Genomic DNA, 15,658 nt, shown 5'->3' with positions numbered 1-15,658 from the left:
TGTACGACCTTGTTTACGGATACGTGATCCGGGCCACGACACATGTGTGCCACATCCCCCAGTTTTCAAGGTTTTTATCTCAGTTAGTTAGACTATTACGATTAGGTTAAGTACAGTTCACATCAGATCGGAATGCTGGATGATGGACTTGGAAGCGGATGCTCCCGCCGCTTCCTTGCGCTTCCCCCGAGAGGGAGACGGTGTCTGCCGAGGAATGCGGAAGGGCACTACTACGTATGTGCGGGTTCCAAGGGAATTGGATTCCATGCTTCTTTTGACTTCGTCGTGTTTGTGGAGGTTGTCTCGAGATCTCCAGCCTTCTTACGCATGAACATTTGATTTTCCGCAGTAGTTAAATGGCCATACAAAATCCCGAGGTGTACTTCGGAGCCCATTTCAACTTGACGACTCCCTTACACAATTTCACAACACCAACATATCGAATACAATTCCTACGTAGTATTTGATTACACCACAAGTTTCTCATGTTTATTCAATGTAATTCCTTTCAACCTATACCCCTCTTTACAGTTCCGCTCCGTGTGGTTATTGCGGTTGAGACTGCATCTCCATCTTGGCGAACCGTCAACGTACCAACACTCTCGTAAACGCCCGTTGAGACAGCATCCTACAGAATCGAAGTCTCGTGCATGTCGAGACAAATGCATCCAAAATTGTTCTTGCTGCCATGGCGGGAGGCCCTGTGGTCTGGTCCCCTCGTCGGAGCATACCAACCGCGCGCGTCTCAGAGCAAGCAATGCTAGCGCGTGGTTATCTAACATGAAGATTGCGGCCTCGCGATCACGTTAGACTGAGCGAGCTACGGCTTCGTCATTTTCCTCGACCGGTGTCTCTGGGTTACGCGACCAGGCAAGATGGATTTTTGAAGACCGTTAAGCTCAATTACCCTCGTGAACTACCACTGGCCACCGCAGGCGATGATGCTATAGCAGAGATTCCGCCTACCGCGCCGGCTTGGGAATATGTTTGAGCTTTGCAGTTAACGCCGTGTGGCTACTGAATCCCTTTAAACCCTGACAACAGGAGCTACCGATTCCTCCGAGGCGCCGGTCCTGAACATCCGTATCCTGGAGAATGGAAGGATGGCGATGGCTGCCAGGTCAAAGAACACGAACAGAATGCATCGATATCTCCATCATCTCCCTGGATCACTCAACTTTCAAGCCACAGCACCGTTCCGTTTTCTGAACTAAATTCTGGGCTTGCAATCGCGCTCAAGCCAGGCCAACGGGTGGCCTTCTTATCTGGAAGGCATATCTATGTAGGAAGCCCAACGTCTTTCATCGTTCTGTGATTCTGGAACGAAATCTCCTCTTCAAAAGACACAAAGACAGGCTAGAATAGAACGGAGGGACACGTGAGCTCCAGCACAGTTATTAAGGGGAAATTGCCATATTCTTTGCTTCCGATTATCCAGACATCTCCTTCAGAGCGGCCATCCATGAGCGCATGCCCGAAACTGCGGAGGAACTGGGGAAACGGATTGGTCCGCCAACGATCAACGGTGCTACCATTGATGTCTATATGCTCTGGAGAACATTTGTCTCCCCAGTCTCTACATGAAAGTAGTAGCGGATTTTCCGATCAGCCCATTTCTACAATACTGTTTCGAGGCATGCTCAGCCCCCGCTGGCCAGGTTCAGAGAGAGCAACATCAGAATTTCGTAAATTGGAAGTTCAAGTTCCATCAAATGTCAATTTACACGTGTTACGCCAAGCTGGTCCGGGACGTCCACCGTAAAGCTTGGCCTCTGGTAGTGGTGGTCTTGGAGTAAGATGCTATGCACCAAAGTCAAGAGAGGACACGGTCACCGCATGCTAGTTCGCGATGTGCAGAACCCAACTCTCTACGTCCGGCGTGCGGCTTGTTACGGAGAAGGACAGGGATTCCTGGTCCGTGGATGAGGCGGTGCCGACGAAGATGAGATGACACGAGCCTCTTGCCTTTTCGTCTGTTGATTCTGCACAAGGGTTTCAGCTGAAATTTTCACGGGATGGAAAGTAGACACATTTCCCAGGACACCGGTCACTACTCATTTCTAGTGGAGCGAATATAGAAGAAACAAATTCATCGTCAAGCCACTCCGCTGGGCATAACTTGACTGAATCGGAGAATAAGTGAACTCGACGACAAACCTCGGGTCGATGGCATCGTGCTAAAAAGTGAATCAGATCTCATCAAGGCGCCTGGATCGACTGTTCAAACATATGTATTCACTGGTGGAAATCGGCTGGTTCTTACTTGGCTGGAGCATGTTCGGCTCGGATCTCAGTTGAACGATTGAGAATATCTGACGACAAGTCGGCTGTAAGAAAGAGGTATATAAACCCATGCAAAGGTATCTCTCGCTCTGGCCCCCACCCCATCAACTCTCCTCCGCATTGTAATGCACCTCCCTCTCCTTCTATCGGACCTCCTTGGTGAGGGCGAATCAGTGACATCACCTCTGCCTGCTCTGTCGTATACGTGGCATACACCACGCAGCACCAAGAAATCTCTCTTCCTTCTTTCCCCCTTTTCTCCCCCGTCTCTTTCTTCCTTTTCTCAAATGGTGCAGAAAACAGTAACACCCCCCTCAGCAGCCCCATTCTGCGTCATCTGGATATACGTCGCGGGCGGACTGCTGCTGCCCGCGGGACAGTTCCACTGGTTCTTGAACGCCGCCGGCAACGGCCCTCCGCTGGTGGACTTTTTCGCGCCGGTGCAGTACGTGTTGCGGATGGCCTGGCGGCACGGGTTCGGGCACGTCTCGTCGCAGGACTCCGGGTTGGGCTTGGGGACGGGCTCCGGGAGGGCGAGGGCGGCGGCGGTGGCGGCGAAGAGGAGGATGGTGGGGAGCTGCATTGTGGGCGGCGGTTTGTGTGGTTTGTTGTTGAAAGTGGTACAAGGTATAAGTTGTGAGTGAGGTTGAGTGTACTATTTGGTTTGATGTAAAAGAGTGTTTGTGAGCGAGTGACTGAGTGAGTATAGGTATGATGGAGAGATAGTGGTATCAAGACAACGAGAACGCGAGAGATGGAACGGCTGATTTGGAGCTATAAGTTACCTTACCTATTATACTTCTTCTGCTCAAGCTCTGTCCGTATATCAAAATCGTATACGGATACGGATACACGGCAATGGGAATGCAGTCAGATATTGCTGCGTATCGAGTACGGAGTAGACCGAGTCATTCAGAATTGCCTCACTTCCTACTCAACTCTATCCAGCTACGCACTTACGCCATGACCCTCTCAGCCCGGACGGAGTTAACGAGTAAAGAACAGACCTGCAAAATAGCCGTCGTTACAGCATCGAGTCATTCAAAACCATCTCATATTAAACACAATAACAAGCAGAAGCCAGTTCCACCCAGTGGTCTATGGTACCGTACAGGCGGGTGGGTTTAAGGTTTTCCAAGAAGCCGAAGCCTCGTCTCCATCTCATCTTACTTGGTAGTCGGTTCCCGGGTTTCGAGTAGACAGTTCGTCTCGTCTTACTGCGTAGTGCGTACGGATACTCCTTCTGCACTTCCCGTCGCCAAGAATTATGCCTCCTCCTTCTACTGCATAGGACTTCGACGACTTTCAGCCGCCTGCTGGCGGGGAGGTAGGGGGGAGTAGTCCAGGACACCAGATCAAGGCACGGCCATCCAAAAGTGTCCGTACAGGACAACTCCATTTCGTTCCCGAGAAAATGACCCGCCTTGAAAGTCCGCGATGCTCTATCGGCATGATGAGCGGCAAGTTGCTGTGCCATCATCTTGCCACCGCCGTACCCAACATCTTCACCACAGACTCACCGAAAGTGAGACTCTCCCGAATCTCACCGAGATTCTGAAAAACAATACCGCCGTCCATAGGACATGACCGTGAAGACTTGACACGGACCTCTGAGCCAATCAATGTAGTCTGTTCTTGTGAGTCCCTCAGATGAGACTCAAAATGCTTGCCCCAAATTTACTGCCGGTCAACCCGCATATGCAAAGCAGACCCCGGAAGGCAAGTAAAGTCAAGTTGCACTCGTCTTGCTCGGGGTCCTTCACGGGAAGTGGGGGATGAGTGGCAGCTTGGGGTTGAGAGAGAAGAGGGGAGAGAGGAAGGGGGAGTGGGAGGAACGTGTCACCAGATGCCGGGGTGAATACTTCATCAAAACTATGTAGAAGGGTAATCTTGGAAAGCCCAAGATATGGACACATCCAGTACAGATATAAAGTAGTCAAGAAGCTGGACTATTGAGAGTTCACGACAGCATCAGATGATGCTTCTCAGTCACAATCACAAATGAGAACAAAGCATGTGTTCAAGAGGTCTCATTTATGCGTTGTATACTTTACACAATGGTGGAGTCATGCTCCATGCTGCCGACGCCGATTAACCTGCCAACACCAGAGACGAAAAATTGCATGGAATCTTTGGGTACTGTCTCTTTTGAATCCCGAAACGAAGCAACAACAACAAATCTATGGAATTTAGAGCTCGTCGTGGGAGGGGGGCTCGTCCTCGCCACCAGCGCCACCGGCGCCCTGGTACATCTTGGAGGTGATGGGGTAGGCGACGTTGGACAGCTTCTCCTTCTGCTCCTCGAAGTCCTCAGTGTTGGCGGTGGCGCCGTTCTCCTCAAGCCAGTCGGTGGTCTCCTTGACAGCCTCGAGGATCTGGAAATCATGTTAGTAATCTGTCGATACACGGTGAAAGGCTTGTGGCAACTTACAGTCTCCTTGTCCTCATCGTCAATCTTGCCACCGAGACCCTCGTCGTCGTTGACCTGGTTCTTCAGGGAGAAAGCGTAGTTCTCGAGACCGTTGCGAGCCTCAATGCGCTCACGGGTGGCCTTGTCCTCCTCGGCGTACTTCTCAGCCTCGGCAACCATGCGGTCAATCTCATCCTGGGTGAGACGGCCCTTGTCGTTGGTAATGGTGATGGACTCCTGCTTGCCAGTGCCCTTGTCGTGGGCAGAGACCTTGAGAATTCCGTTGGCATCGAGCTCGAAGGAGACCTCGATCTGGGGGACGCCACGGGGCGCGGGAGGGATGCCAGTGAGCTCGAACTTGCCGAGAAGGTTGTTGTCCTTGGTAAGGGAACGCTCACCCTCGTAAACCTGGATGAGAACGACGGGCTGGTTGTCGGCGGCGGTGGAGAAGATCTGGCTCTTGCGGGTAGGGATGGGGGTGTTGCGCTGGATAAGCTTGGTCATGACACCTCCAGTGGTCTCGATACCGAGAGTCAAGGGGTTGACGTCCATGAGGACGATGTCCTCAGTACCCTCCTCGCCGGAAAGGACACCGGCCTGAACGGCGGCACCGAAAGCGACAGCCTCATCGGGGTTGATACCCTTGGAAGCCTTCTTTCCGCTGAAGTACTCCTCAATGAGGTTGACAACCTTGGGAATACGGGTAGAGCCACCAACGAGAACGATGTCGTCAACATCCTCCTTCTTGACCTTGGCGTCCTTGAGCACCTGCTCAACGGGCTTGAGGGTCTTCTTGAAGAGATCCATGTTGAGCTCCTCGAACTTGGCGCGGGTAAGGGTCTCGGAGAAGTCCTTGCCCTCGAAGAAGGCCTCGATTTCAATGCGAGTGGACATCTGGGAAGAGAGGGTACGCTTCGCCTTCTCGGCCTCACGCTTGAGCTTACCCATGGCCTTGAGGTCCTTGGTGATGTCGACGTTGTTCTTCTTGTTGTAGGACTTGGCGAAGAAGTTGATGATGCGCTGGTCGAAATCCTCACCACCCAAGTGGGTGTCACCGGCGGTAGCCAGAACCTCGAAGACACCCTGGTCGATGGACAGAAGGGAAACATCGAAAGTACCACCACCAAGGTCGTAAACAATGATCTGGCGCTCACCCTCGGTCTTGTCAAGACCGTAGGCGATAGCGGCGGCGGTGGGCTCGTTGACAATGCGGAGAACGTTAAGTCCGGCAATGACACCGGCATCCTTGGTGGCCTGGCGCTGGTTGTCGTTGAAGTAGGCGGGGACGGTAACGACGGCGTGGGTAACCTTCTTGCCAAGGTAGGCCTCGGCGACCTCCTTCATCTTGCCCAAGATCATGGCGGAAACCTCCTCGGGGGTGAAGCGCTTGGCGGAGCCAGAAACCTCGACCTCGACGACGGGCTTGCCATCCTTCTCGATGACCTTGTAGGGGAAGTGCTTGATATCGGACTGAACGGCCTTGTCGGAGAACTTCTGGCCAATCATACGCCTAGAAGAGTAATTAGCAATGTTATCTCGAGCGGTCGACGGTCGGGGTAGGAGCTCACTTGATATCGAAGATGGTGTTGGTGGGGTTAGCGGCGGCCTGGTTCTTGGCGGCGTCACCGACGAGTCTCTCCTCCTCCGTGAATGCGACGTAAGACGGGGTGATACGGTTTCCTATAAATCAGAAGAGTCAGTAAAGTTGCTGAAATTGGGCGATTGGGAGCAGGAGCAGCTGCGCCCGCGATAAGACTTACCCTGGTCGTTGACGAGAATCTCAACCTTGCCCTTCTGCATCACACCGACGCAAGAGTAGGTAGTTCCAAGATCCTGGAGAATGAAAGTTAGAAGAACGTCGAATTTATTTGAATCTGTTGGCGACAGAAGATTGGCCGACAAAGGGCGCAATCATCGCCAGGGAAGCTAGGAGGTGTAACTTACGATACCGATGACAGTTCCGTAGCTCTCAGTGTCCTGAGCCTGGGCAGTCTGAACGAAAGCCAGGGGGGAGAAGAGGAGAGCCATCCAGGCCAAGAGGCCGAAGCCCAAGGCCATCGAGTTTCTGGATCTCGACATTGTGATTTTTTTTTTTTTGGCGGTGCCGTGAAGCTCCCCTGTGTGTGGTATTGGGATAGCTCTTCGTACCTCGAAAGCTGGTGTCGGGGAAAAAAAGAAAGGAGAAAAAAGACGTCAAAGACGCGCTGATGAGAGAGGGTTTTTGGATTCCCTTCTACTATTTACACACCCAATCGACTTGAGGTGGCTTTGGCAGTGGTGAATTGGGAGAGGTAAAGTGTCGGCGGTGGAAAGGAAGAGCTGCCGCCTTTATGAATGCCTTCTCCAAAAAAAAGTCGAGGTGTCCAGATTGCACAAAAGGCCAGATTTCACGTTGCGAGGCGCCACACGTGACAGGGGTCTCTTCCTTTTGGGGTGTGGGTGTCACTGGTGGATCCTTACTGTGTGGACCCTTGGTGCAGCCGTACTCTATTTGGTGCCTTTACCTACCTTAAGGTAAGGTACCTAGGTATGGAAGGCACCACCGGCACGCAGCAGGTGAGCAGCAAGGTACCTCAATGCACTGCTGCTCGGCAGATGGAGACACCCAAGGTTGGGATGGCAGGCAGGAATTAGGTGCTCGGGGGACACATCTCCGTTGCAGCAGAACAGTGAGCATGTACCGTGCGAGGTTTCTCCCCTAGCCACGGGAATCAAGGTGTGCGCGCCTCACCGCTGCCGCTGCCTGCCGTCCGTGCTGGGGTCATTCCTTTCTGCCCCACCAAGGCTGCGATTCTGGAGATTTCGATTACTGGTGGTCCCCCCTGGACGTTTGGCACTTGGGGAGTCTTGAACGTGGCCTTTCTGTTCGCTTTGCTTCCACAGCTTCGGTTGAGTTCTATGCCGCAGTCTGACAAACTTCAAAGGCACCTTGTATGTTTGTCCATCTCCATTGGAAGTGACTCACGATCCAGCAAAAAATTACCCATGGTGAGAGGCAATGAACTTGGCCACTTGCTTTACAATCCTACTTAGGTGGCATCTCATTGATTCTTGGTAGCCTTGCAGTGTCCTCTACCCGTCTAGTGGTCTACCTGTCCCATTCAACTTGCGAAGCAGCTCCGGAAGGAACAGAGTGGCCTCAAACCAACCGGTCCAACCCCCCAATCCATCTCGATCTCGGGGAGAGCCATGCGCACCTCTCCCCTTTCGAGAATATTCCCACCACTAGCCTACCTACAGCCTGCGGGGAGGGGAGGGGGAAAAAAGGAGGAACGCGGCAATACGGTAAGCGGAAGGTGCTAATTCGTAGGTAAGGCGAGAGCGACAAGGCAAGGTACGCGAGACTTTACCTCACTTAAGGTGCTCTAAGCAGTGCCATCCCGTCTTTCGCCCTGAGATGAGGGGGGGCCACGGGGGGCTGCAAGCCGTAAAGAGGGGGGAAGTATGCAGGGGTTGAGCTTTGGCTGCTGGCCCATGCTCTCCCGAGGCGGCGCGTGGGCACGACGGCGTCATTTCCGTCGCTTCAGCCGGATGGGGCCATGTCAATCTGTCAATTTGGCCTTTTCGAGAGGCAAGATACCATAGAACACAATGACAGATTCCACTGTCCAAGACCCCAAAACAGTCCAAAGAGTCACTCACGGAATCATCAAACCCTTGAAAAGGAAGGAGGATTACAAACTGAGCATTGTCAGCTTGGTTCGCAAAATAGCTCAACCATAATCAAGGATCCGTGGTGCTTGGAAACTGAGGTGTTCATTTCGCATCTACGGATCTCTAAGTTATGAATTAGGCACGCCCCCATTGGCTGCGCTTCAACTAAAGTTGCAGCCAACTCTATTTTCAGCACACCCAAGTGACCCCAACTCTAATCGAGCCTCAATGCCAGCGCCGCCTCTCGTAACTTAACTCGCACGCCATGCATGGGAATATCTCGTTTCGGTCGTCAAGTGCCCACCACCTGCTATATACGAATCCGCGCCACGTTGCTTCTTTCGATTCTGCACCGTTTTATTCCAGCAGCCCTGCCGCAATTGTCTCGCCGCCACTGCGCAGCACCACTCGCTGCCCAGCCTCCAACGGTACTTTCGAGTCAAGCTTGACAACAACCCGCGCAACCTTGCCTGGCTGCACGATCCTGGGGTTCTTCTTCACCGTTGCTCCCGTCAACTTGTCCAGTACGGCTGGGATGACCTCAACTCTCCCAGCCGCATGCAGACGACCACGGTGGACGTCCACCGGCATTGGCATCAAGTGGTCGAAGGCCAGTACCTTCATGGTCAGCCTGTCGCTTGTCTCGATGGGAGCTGTCTTGGTGCTGATGATATCGCCCACGCGTACGTGAATCGGGTCGATGCCGTACAGGCCGATGTTGACGTTCTGTCCCGCAACGGCCCATTCTTGTACATCGGCGTCTACCTCGATCGATCGTATTGAGGCAGACTCTCCGCTTGGTTGCACAATCAATGCCTCGCCGTTTTGTACCGTGCCAGATTCTATCCGGCCGGCTACAGTGAGTTGACTTTGCTGCGATCTGTAGATTTCCGAGATCGACATTCGGAAAGGCTTCTCAATCGCTCTCGCCATTGGATCAGAGTCTTCCAATGCCTCGATGAGTGTCGGGCCTGTGTACCATGACAGCCCTTCATCGGCTGGCTTCTCCACCAGATTGGCGCCGCTCAGTCCAGATATGGGTACGAAGGTGACGTTCTTGAGTATGAAGCCATTGCCCTTCATGAAGCCAGTGACCTGCTCTGAGATTTCATCAAAGCGATCCTTTGACCATCCAACCATGTCCAGCTTATTCACAGCGACGATGACTCGCTGGACGCCCAGACTTCTCAGGAGCAGAGCATGCTCTCTTGTCTGGCCTTTCAAGCCCTTCTCGAAGGCTCCGGTGTTGGCATCGATGACGAGAATGGCAAAGTCTGCCTGACTTGCTCCAGCAATCATGTTGGGGACAAAGTCCCGATGACCAGGGGCGTCGAGAATCGTAAATCGTGTTTTTTCCGTCTCAAACATATTCGTGGCGATGTCGATGGTAACACCACGCTCCCGCTCCTCCTCTCGCTGATCCATGACCCAGGCAAGAGCGAATGACGACTTTCCAATCTTCTCACCCTGGCGTCGATAACGATCGATCAGATGTTGCTCAATGTACTTTAGTTCCAAGAGCAATCTGCCCATCAATGTGCTCTTGCCAGCATCAACGTGTCCTATTGGGTATTAGTTGTATGTTGGGGAGGAAAAAGGTACAGATTCACTCACCAACTACCACAAAGCTGGCACTTCTCTTGTTTTCGCTCTTTGCGAACTCCTTTACGACATCCAGCTTTTTGTTCTTTGGTGCTGCTGAGTCGTCAAGTTGAAGTTGCTTCATCTCGGAATTGGGGGTTTGTGAGCCACTTGACTTGGCCACCACTTTTTTGCTTGCGCTCTTGGCCGCAGCGTCAAACTTGGAGCCCGCTAGAGATCATTAGAGTCAGCATCTTACTGTGTCTTCGCGAATCGCGAACCTTTCGCCTGAGCAGCGAGCACGACATCGTCAGGGCTTGGTTGAGAGAAAGCACTGGGCACATAGGCGGAAGAGTCCATGTACGGCAGGGAGTACGTCTGAGAGGCGGCGGCAGTATCTTGAGCAGGTCCGAACAGGGTCTGAGCAAAGGCAGACGGCCTCGTAGATGGGATCACGAAACAGTCATCCTCGGCCTTCTTTCGATCCTCGGCAGAAACTTCGTTGGCCGTGTCGACATCCATACTGACTGCTTCGGAAGCTGCGTCGGCCTGCTGCGAGGGCGAAGCTGATTTTGAGGTCTGGGTCCTCGCGGCGGGGTCTTCTGCCAACTTTTGTCGCTTCGCTAGTATGCTCAACCCGCCTCTCTGATTCTCCTTGGACGATTCATCAATGGCAAGAGTTGACATTCTCTTCTCGGCTCGATCAACCTTGTCGTCTGTCTTGTTCACCTCAGCCGTCTTCTTCTTTCGTGCAGCAGCAAGGGCCTGAAGTTTTGATAGCTTAGGACCATCACCGCCGCCCAGAAGCCCCCCAGGAACGGGACGAGGGGGGACGAAGATGGCTTGTCGGCTCTTGGGAACGTTCATCCATGAAATGCCGTGGAAGTAAGAAGCAGGGGATAGTGGTGCCACCCTGGGAACTGGATATGTCGAAGTCGATGCCACGCCGTAAGTCGTAATCTTGTCGTCCATGCCTCCACAACCAAACCCATCTGCTGCCGAAACGCTCAACTTCTGGTACTGCCGCCACCTCTCCGGGAAACCTGCCCTCACATGACTTTAAAAGAAATGAACTTACCATCTTTAGCCTTCTTCTCCTGCTTTGGCGCAGGTGGAGGTGCGATGAATTTCTTCTGTAGATAAGACACCGTCTTCTCGATGTCGTAGTAGTAATGCCACAGCGACTCTTGAATTTGCTGCACAGTCACTTTGTCGGCATCGGGACCAAGGGTGCTCTGCACTGTCGCAGTTCCTATTGCCATGGCCTCACGATCTTCTGCGCTGAGTTGATCAGCCTCTCCCTCCTCTTCGTAATCATCGCCCTCGAATTCGTCGAGGGCCTCCTCATAGTCGAGGTTGCGTACTGCCTGGTGGCGCGACATCTTGACGTAGTTGAGGTAGGTGAGCTGGGTGTTCTTAGTGGATGGATTGGTGTGAGGGAAGTCGCAGAAACCCAAGCTTTCAAGGTGAGAGAATGGAAGTGACCTGGGTGGTATGTGATTTCCAGTGATTCATTCACTTGACCGGGGGGTAGAAGCTCTTTAACAACTGGATTTGCAGCTTTTCGGAGATGACGCTGTGGACTTGAGTTTGGTCATGGCCTGAAGTGGCATGTGTGGGGCGCTTGGGGCGCTTGGGTCATGGCCACCGCAGTAGCCATGGAGGGGCAACCACGTCCATGGCGGGGTACTTGCTGTTGCCTCCAGGCCTTGCCAGGCGGTGAGCCGCCGGATTATCTGCACCCCGGCAACCGAAGCTTCTGGTCCCCCAGAATGGCAGGCACCACCAATTATTCAGAAATTTTGGTCCACCACGACCCGATCCTTGGAGCTCACCCCCCCTCAACGCACGATACCTCTCCTTCCCCCGGCGTCACTCCCAGTTGAATCGCACTACCCATCCGAAACCCCAGTGACGTGCGAAAACCTTCAACATGGCTATGAGTATGTGGTACCCGGCCCTTTGAAATATTTTATTGCATGTAACTAACATGATGTCTAGACCTTGATATGGCCAATGGTAATCAACACCACGATCCGAGCTTCCAGACCATATATACTGACGAAATGACACTGTAGCGGCCGTGATGAAGGACGAGCAAGGCCGTCCCTTCATCGTTGTCAGAGAGTAAGCTTGCCCTCTCTTGCCCTGCCCCGAACCCCTGATAAGGAGGCCCAAGACTGATTGCCCCGCAGCCAAGGAAAGAAGAAGAGACAATATGGCAACGAAGCCGTCAAGAACCACATCCTCGCCGCCAGAACGGTCGCGAACATCGTCAAGACCTCCCTGGGACCCCGCGGCCTCGACAAGATTCTCATCTCCCCCGATGGAGACATCACAGTGACGAACGACGGTGCTACGATTCTGCAACAGATGGAGATCTCGAACCACGTCGCTAAGCTTTTGGTGGAGCTTTCAAAGTCGCAAGATGACGAGATTGGTGATGGTACAACCGGCGTCGTCGTGCTTGCTGGTGCTCTCCTTGAGCAGGCGGCAGAGCTGATCGACAAGGGAATCCACCCTATCCGCATTGCGGACGGATACGACCAGGCTTGCGACATCGCCGTGTCAGAGCTTGACAAGATTTCAGATGTCATCGAGTTCAGCAAAGAAGAGACAGGAAATCTGCTGAAGGTTGCGCGAACAAGTTTGGGCAGCAAGATTGTTTCCAAGGCGCACGACCAGTTCTCTCAGATCGCAGTGGACGCTGTCCTCTCCGTTGCCGACCTGGACCGGAGGGACGTTGACTTTGAGCTGATCAAGGTCGACGGCAAGGTCGGAGGAGCTCTGGAGGATACCATGCTCGTCAAGGGCGTCATTATCGACAAGGATTTCTCTCACCCCCAGATGCCTTCCGAAGTCAAGGACGCCAAGATCGCAATTCTTACCTGCGCCTTCGAGCCCCCTAAGCCTAAGACTAAGCACAAGCTCGACATCACCAGCGTCGAGGAGTACAAGAAGTTGCAGAGCTACGAACGCGAGAAGTTTATCGAGATGATTCAACAAATCAAGGATGCCGGTGCCAACTTGGCTCTCTGCCAGTGGGGTTTCGACGATGAGGCGAACCACCTGCTGCTCCAGAACGACTTGCCTGCCGTGCGGTGGGTTGGAGGACCAGAGATCGAGTTGGTGGCTATTGCGACAAACGGCCGTATCGTGCCGCGGTTCGAGGACCTCAAGCCCGAGAAGCTCGGAACTGCAGGCATTGTCAGAGAAATGACCTTTGGCACAACAAGAGAGAAAATGCTGGTCATCGAGGAGTGCGCCAACACCCGCGCGGTGACCGTCTTTGTGCGCGGTAGCAACAAGATGGTGCGTTCCTGACAAAATGTTTGAGATTAACCAAAAGCTAACCCCTAATGTCAGATCATTGACGAGGCGAAGCGCTCCCTCCACGATGCCCTGTGCGTCGTGCGCAACCTTGTCAAGGACAACCGCGTGGTCTACGGTGGTGGTGCTGCTGAGATTGCCTGCTCATTGGCGGTCGAGGATGCCGCCGCCAAGACCCCTGGCCTTGAGCAATACGCCATGCGCGGATTTGCCGAGGCCCTCGACGCCGTCCCGATGGCCCTGGCCGAGAACAGCGGTCTGAACCCCATCGCGACGCTGGCCGACATCAAGAGTCAACAGGTCAAGGCCGGCCCTGGAGTCCGTGGCAAGCTCGGTGTCGACTGCATGCAGCGCGGCAGCAACGACATGAAGGATGCGTTTGTCATCGACCCCCTTATCAGCAAGAAGCAGCAACTCCAGCTCGCGACGCAATTATGCCGTATGGTCCTGAAGGTGAACAACGTCATCGTTGCCGGGTCCGGCGAGGAAGACTTTTAAAAGTTTATAAAACGGTAAAAAAGGTTCTAGATAGGTCTATGGTGTTTGGGATTATACCAAGCTGTGTACTATGCAAATAGAGAGGCCCCCACAATGTCGAGACCACGATTTCTGTCCTCCCACGCAACGAACCGTCTAGTGCTTGCCCTGCCCACCTCGACACTTACTGCATCCAGCCTCTCTCGGGGCTATACTTGAGATACGGTTCCATCTCACGATAGAAGGTTTGGCGGAGCTCGGCCTGTTGCTCGGGCGTCGGGCGGGTATCCTCGCCCTTGCGACGTTGCCAGCTCTCCTGCGTCTCCTTGAGGAGGGCCTTGGGGTCCTGTCCCGTGGCGTCTGCGAATTCGTACGATCTGTACTCGGTGTTCTCCCAGCCAGTTGCTACGCTTAGAATTAGTGAACGGCTCCCATCTCACTCAACCCCACGCCATTGGGGTGTCATAGGAGATATTCGAGAAACAAATAAAGAATCTCGAAAACGAGAAGAAAACGTACCCTTCTTGGGAGCAATCCCATACCAATCATCCGTCAAAAAGTGCAAGATGCCGCCGTGCGTGACGACCACGACCTGCGCGTCCCCGGACACGTCCCCGCCCACGAGCTCCCTCAGCGCCCTCCTCGCCTCGGCAGACCTCGCCTCCAGCTTCTCCAGCGTCGGCTCCCATCTCGAGTCGGGGCCGGCCTTGTCGATCCAGTCCTCGGGCACCCTGCTGAAATCCACGCGGCCGGCGAACTCGGCCTCGATGTCCTTGACGGCCGAGCCGGTGTCGCACGGCGCGTCGGAGACTTCTTGTACCTCGGGCAGGGCGAGGACCTTGAGGGACTTGCTTCCGGACTCGGGAGAGGAGGGGTCAGAGGGGCCGAAGCCCAGGAGACAGGTGTAGAGGGTCCGGCGGAGGGGGCTGGCGACGAGGTGGGTGATGCGGTCGTGGTGGGGGAAGGCGGCGCGGAGGTCGGCGCACTGCTGTTTTCCCTTTTCCGTGAGGAGGGGGTCGCGGAGGGCTTCATTTTCGAGGGAGAGGTTGTGGAAACCCTGGGCGTGGCGGACGAGGTGGATTTGGACTGGCATTTTGTTTGAGGTTGTGGTTGGTTTTCTAATGAACTTTTCTTCAGGTGTGATGATGACGAGCTTGAGATGAATTGGCGGGGTGGCGGGGCAAGGTGCTTATGTGTATGCCGTTACACAACGTCTTTGATTCTAGTGGGAAACAGAAAGTAATAAAAAAAGTAGTATGTGGTCTGATTGAACCTCTAGATTTCACAATGATGATGGGGAAGACGGGATTCTCGACAGATGTTCGGATGGTTCACGATCCAATTATATATAAACAAAAGCTCTAGCAAGTTGAGAGGATGAGCTACGTAATGCGTCCCTCCACCCCCCAATTCTCGGGAAAGTTTCCTTGTTTGGTGTGGGTGTGGGCAACCCGGCGGAGGGAACGGGAAAGTCTGTCAAGCCTGTGTCTAGAAATGACTCAGATGAACCGCCTTTTTTACCTTGGGACGGGCGTCGGAACTCACCTAGACTAAGGTAGGTACCTTATAATCAGGCACCCGAGTAGAGAAATCACGACACCGGAAGGGTTCCACGTGGGCTGCCATAGGGGCCTTCTACGGTGCATTATGTAGGGGCGCTTCGCGTTGCTGGTTTCAAGAATGCTTGAAAGGTAAGCTGCTGTAATAGCGGTCCGCAGTCGCACCATTCGGCGCCGATGACCGGGGCGGAAAGTGGAGACACAGGCCGCGCTGGCGCCGTGCCGTGGTTGGCCGGAGAGGGTTGGACGCGGGCTTTTGTTGCTTCTTTTTGCATGATTGGTCCGGCAAGAGGAGCGGGTGGCCGGCTGCCTTAACTTACCTTACCTACGGTCAAAAGCCGGTGGAATGGATTTCTACTTCTAG

The 15,658-nt window shown here is 53.7% G+C and overlaps 5 protein-coding genes across 5 annotated transcripts; 1 reads left to right on the top strand and 4 right to left on the bottom strand.

Annotated features, from left to right (window-relative positions):
- Positions 1 to 2,566: 2,566 nt before the first annotated feature.
- On the bottom strand, positions 2,567 to 2,866 carry HER10_EVM0000433 (uncharacterized protein; the record flags this gene model as incomplete). The annotated part of the gene is made up of 2 exons (XM_035470216.1): positions 2,567 to 2,710; positions 2,804 to 2,866. 2 exons carry the CDS (start codon positions 2,864 to 2,866, stop codon positions 2,567 to 2,569), a joined length of 207 nt encoding a protein of 68 aa, XP_035328762.1.
- A 1,440-nt stretch (positions 2,867 to 4,306) lies between these two features.
- HER10_EVM0004438 (hsp70-like protein) lies at positions 4,307 to 7,030 on the bottom strand. Its single transcript, XM_035474083.1, has 5 exons — positions 6,638 to 7,030; positions 6,454 to 6,526; positions 6,262 to 6,373; positions 4,715 to 6,203; positions 4,307 to 4,658 (listed from the first exon to the last, which is right to left on the bottom strand). Exons 1-5 carry the CDS (start codon positions 6,770 to 6,772, stop codon positions 4,473 to 4,475), a joined length of 1,995 nt encoding a protein of 664 aa, XP_035329216.1. The 5' UTR covers positions 6,773 to 7,030; the 3' UTR covers positions 4,307 to 4,472.
- A 1,462-nt stretch (positions 7,031 to 8,492) lies between these two features.
- Positions 8,493 to 11,552, bottom strand: HER10_EVM0010060 (elongation factor Tu GTP binding domain-containing protein). Its single transcript, XM_035479530.1, has 4 exons — positions 11,007 to 11,552; positions 10,210 to 10,920; positions 9,962 to 10,159; positions 8,493 to 9,909 (listed from the first exon to the last, which is right to left on the bottom strand). The coding sequence occupies exons 1-4, from the start codon at positions 11,308 to 11,310 to the stop codon at positions 8,705 to 8,707; spliced, it is 2,418 nt and encodes an 805-aa protein (XP_035329931.1). The 5' UTR covers positions 11,311 to 11,552; the 3' UTR covers positions 8,493 to 8,704.
- A 210-nt stretch (positions 11,553 to 11,762) lies between these two features.
- On the top strand, positions 11,763 to 15,376 carry HER10_EVM0002750 (T-complex protein 1). The gene is made up of 5 exons (XM_035472447.1): positions 11,763 to 11,871; positions 11,930 to 11,947; positions 12,007 to 12,055; positions 12,124 to 13,240; positions 13,295 to 15,376. The coding sequence occupies exons 1-5, from the start codon at positions 11,862 to 11,864 to the stop codon at positions 13,754 to 13,756; spliced, it is 1,656 nt and encodes a 551-aa protein (XP_035329015.1). The 5' UTR covers positions 11,763 to 11,861; the 3' UTR covers positions 13,757 to 15,376.
- On the bottom strand, positions 13,920 to 14,828 carry HER10_EVM0003509 (phosphoglycerate mutase; the record flags this gene model as incomplete). The annotated part of the gene is made up of 2 exons (XM_035473184.1): positions 13,920 to 14,140; positions 14,255 to 14,828. 2 exons carry the CDS (start codon positions 14,826 to 14,828, stop codon positions 13,920 to 13,922), a joined length of 795 nt encoding a protein of 264 aa, XP_035329096.1.
- Positions 15,377 to 15,658: the final 282 nt, after the last annotated feature.

This window comes from Colletotrichum scovillei (genome assembly GCF_011075155.1).
Source record: "Colletotrichum scovillei strain TJNH1 chromosome Unknown Contig00009, whole genome shotgun sequence".
NCBI lineage: Eukaryota > Fungi > Ascomycota > Sordariomycetes > Glomerellales > Glomerellaceae > Colletotrichum > Colletotrichum scovillei.
The sequence above is the reverse complement of the archived record's forward strand: the minus strand, read 5'-3'. Positions and strand labels throughout refer to the sequence as shown.

Bases quoted from the DNA above. Each gene is read 5' to 3' on its own strand.
- HER10_EVM0004438 (XM_035474083.1), bottom strand. From the start codon at position 6,772: ATGTCGAGATCCAGAAACTCGATGGCCTTGGGCTTCGGCCTCTTGGCC. The intron at 6,527-6,637 runs GTAAGTTACACC...TTCATTCTCCAG, and splicing joins ACGGAACTGTCATCGGTATC to GATCTTGGAACTACCTACTC. The intron at 4,659-4,714 runs GTAAGTTGCCAC...CATGATTTCCAG, and splicing joins ACGATGAGGACAAGGAGACT to ATCCTCGAGGCTGTCAAGGA.
- HER10_EVM0010060 (XM_035479530.1), bottom strand. From the start codon at position 11,310: ATGTCGCGCCACCAGGCAGTACGCAACCTCGACTATGAGGAGGCCCTC. The intron at 10,921-11,006 runs GTAAGTTCATTT...TTTCGGCAGCAG, and splicing joins GGAGAAGAAGGCTAAAGATG to ATGGGTTTGGTTGTGGAGGC. The intron at 9,910-9,961 runs GTGAGTGAATCT...AATACCCAATAG, and splicing joins TGCCAGCTTTGTGGTAGTTG to GACACGTTGATGCTGGCAAG.
- HER10_EVM0002750 (XM_035472447.1), top strand. The intron at 12,056-12,123 runs GTAAGCTTGCCC...ATTGCCCCGCAG, and splicing joins CCCTTCATCGTTGTCAGAGA to CCAAGGAAAGAAGAAGAGAC. The intron at 13,241-13,294 runs GTGCGTTCCTGA...CCCTAATGTCAG, and splicing joins TGCGCGGTAGCAACAAGATG to ATCATTGACGAGGCGAAGCG.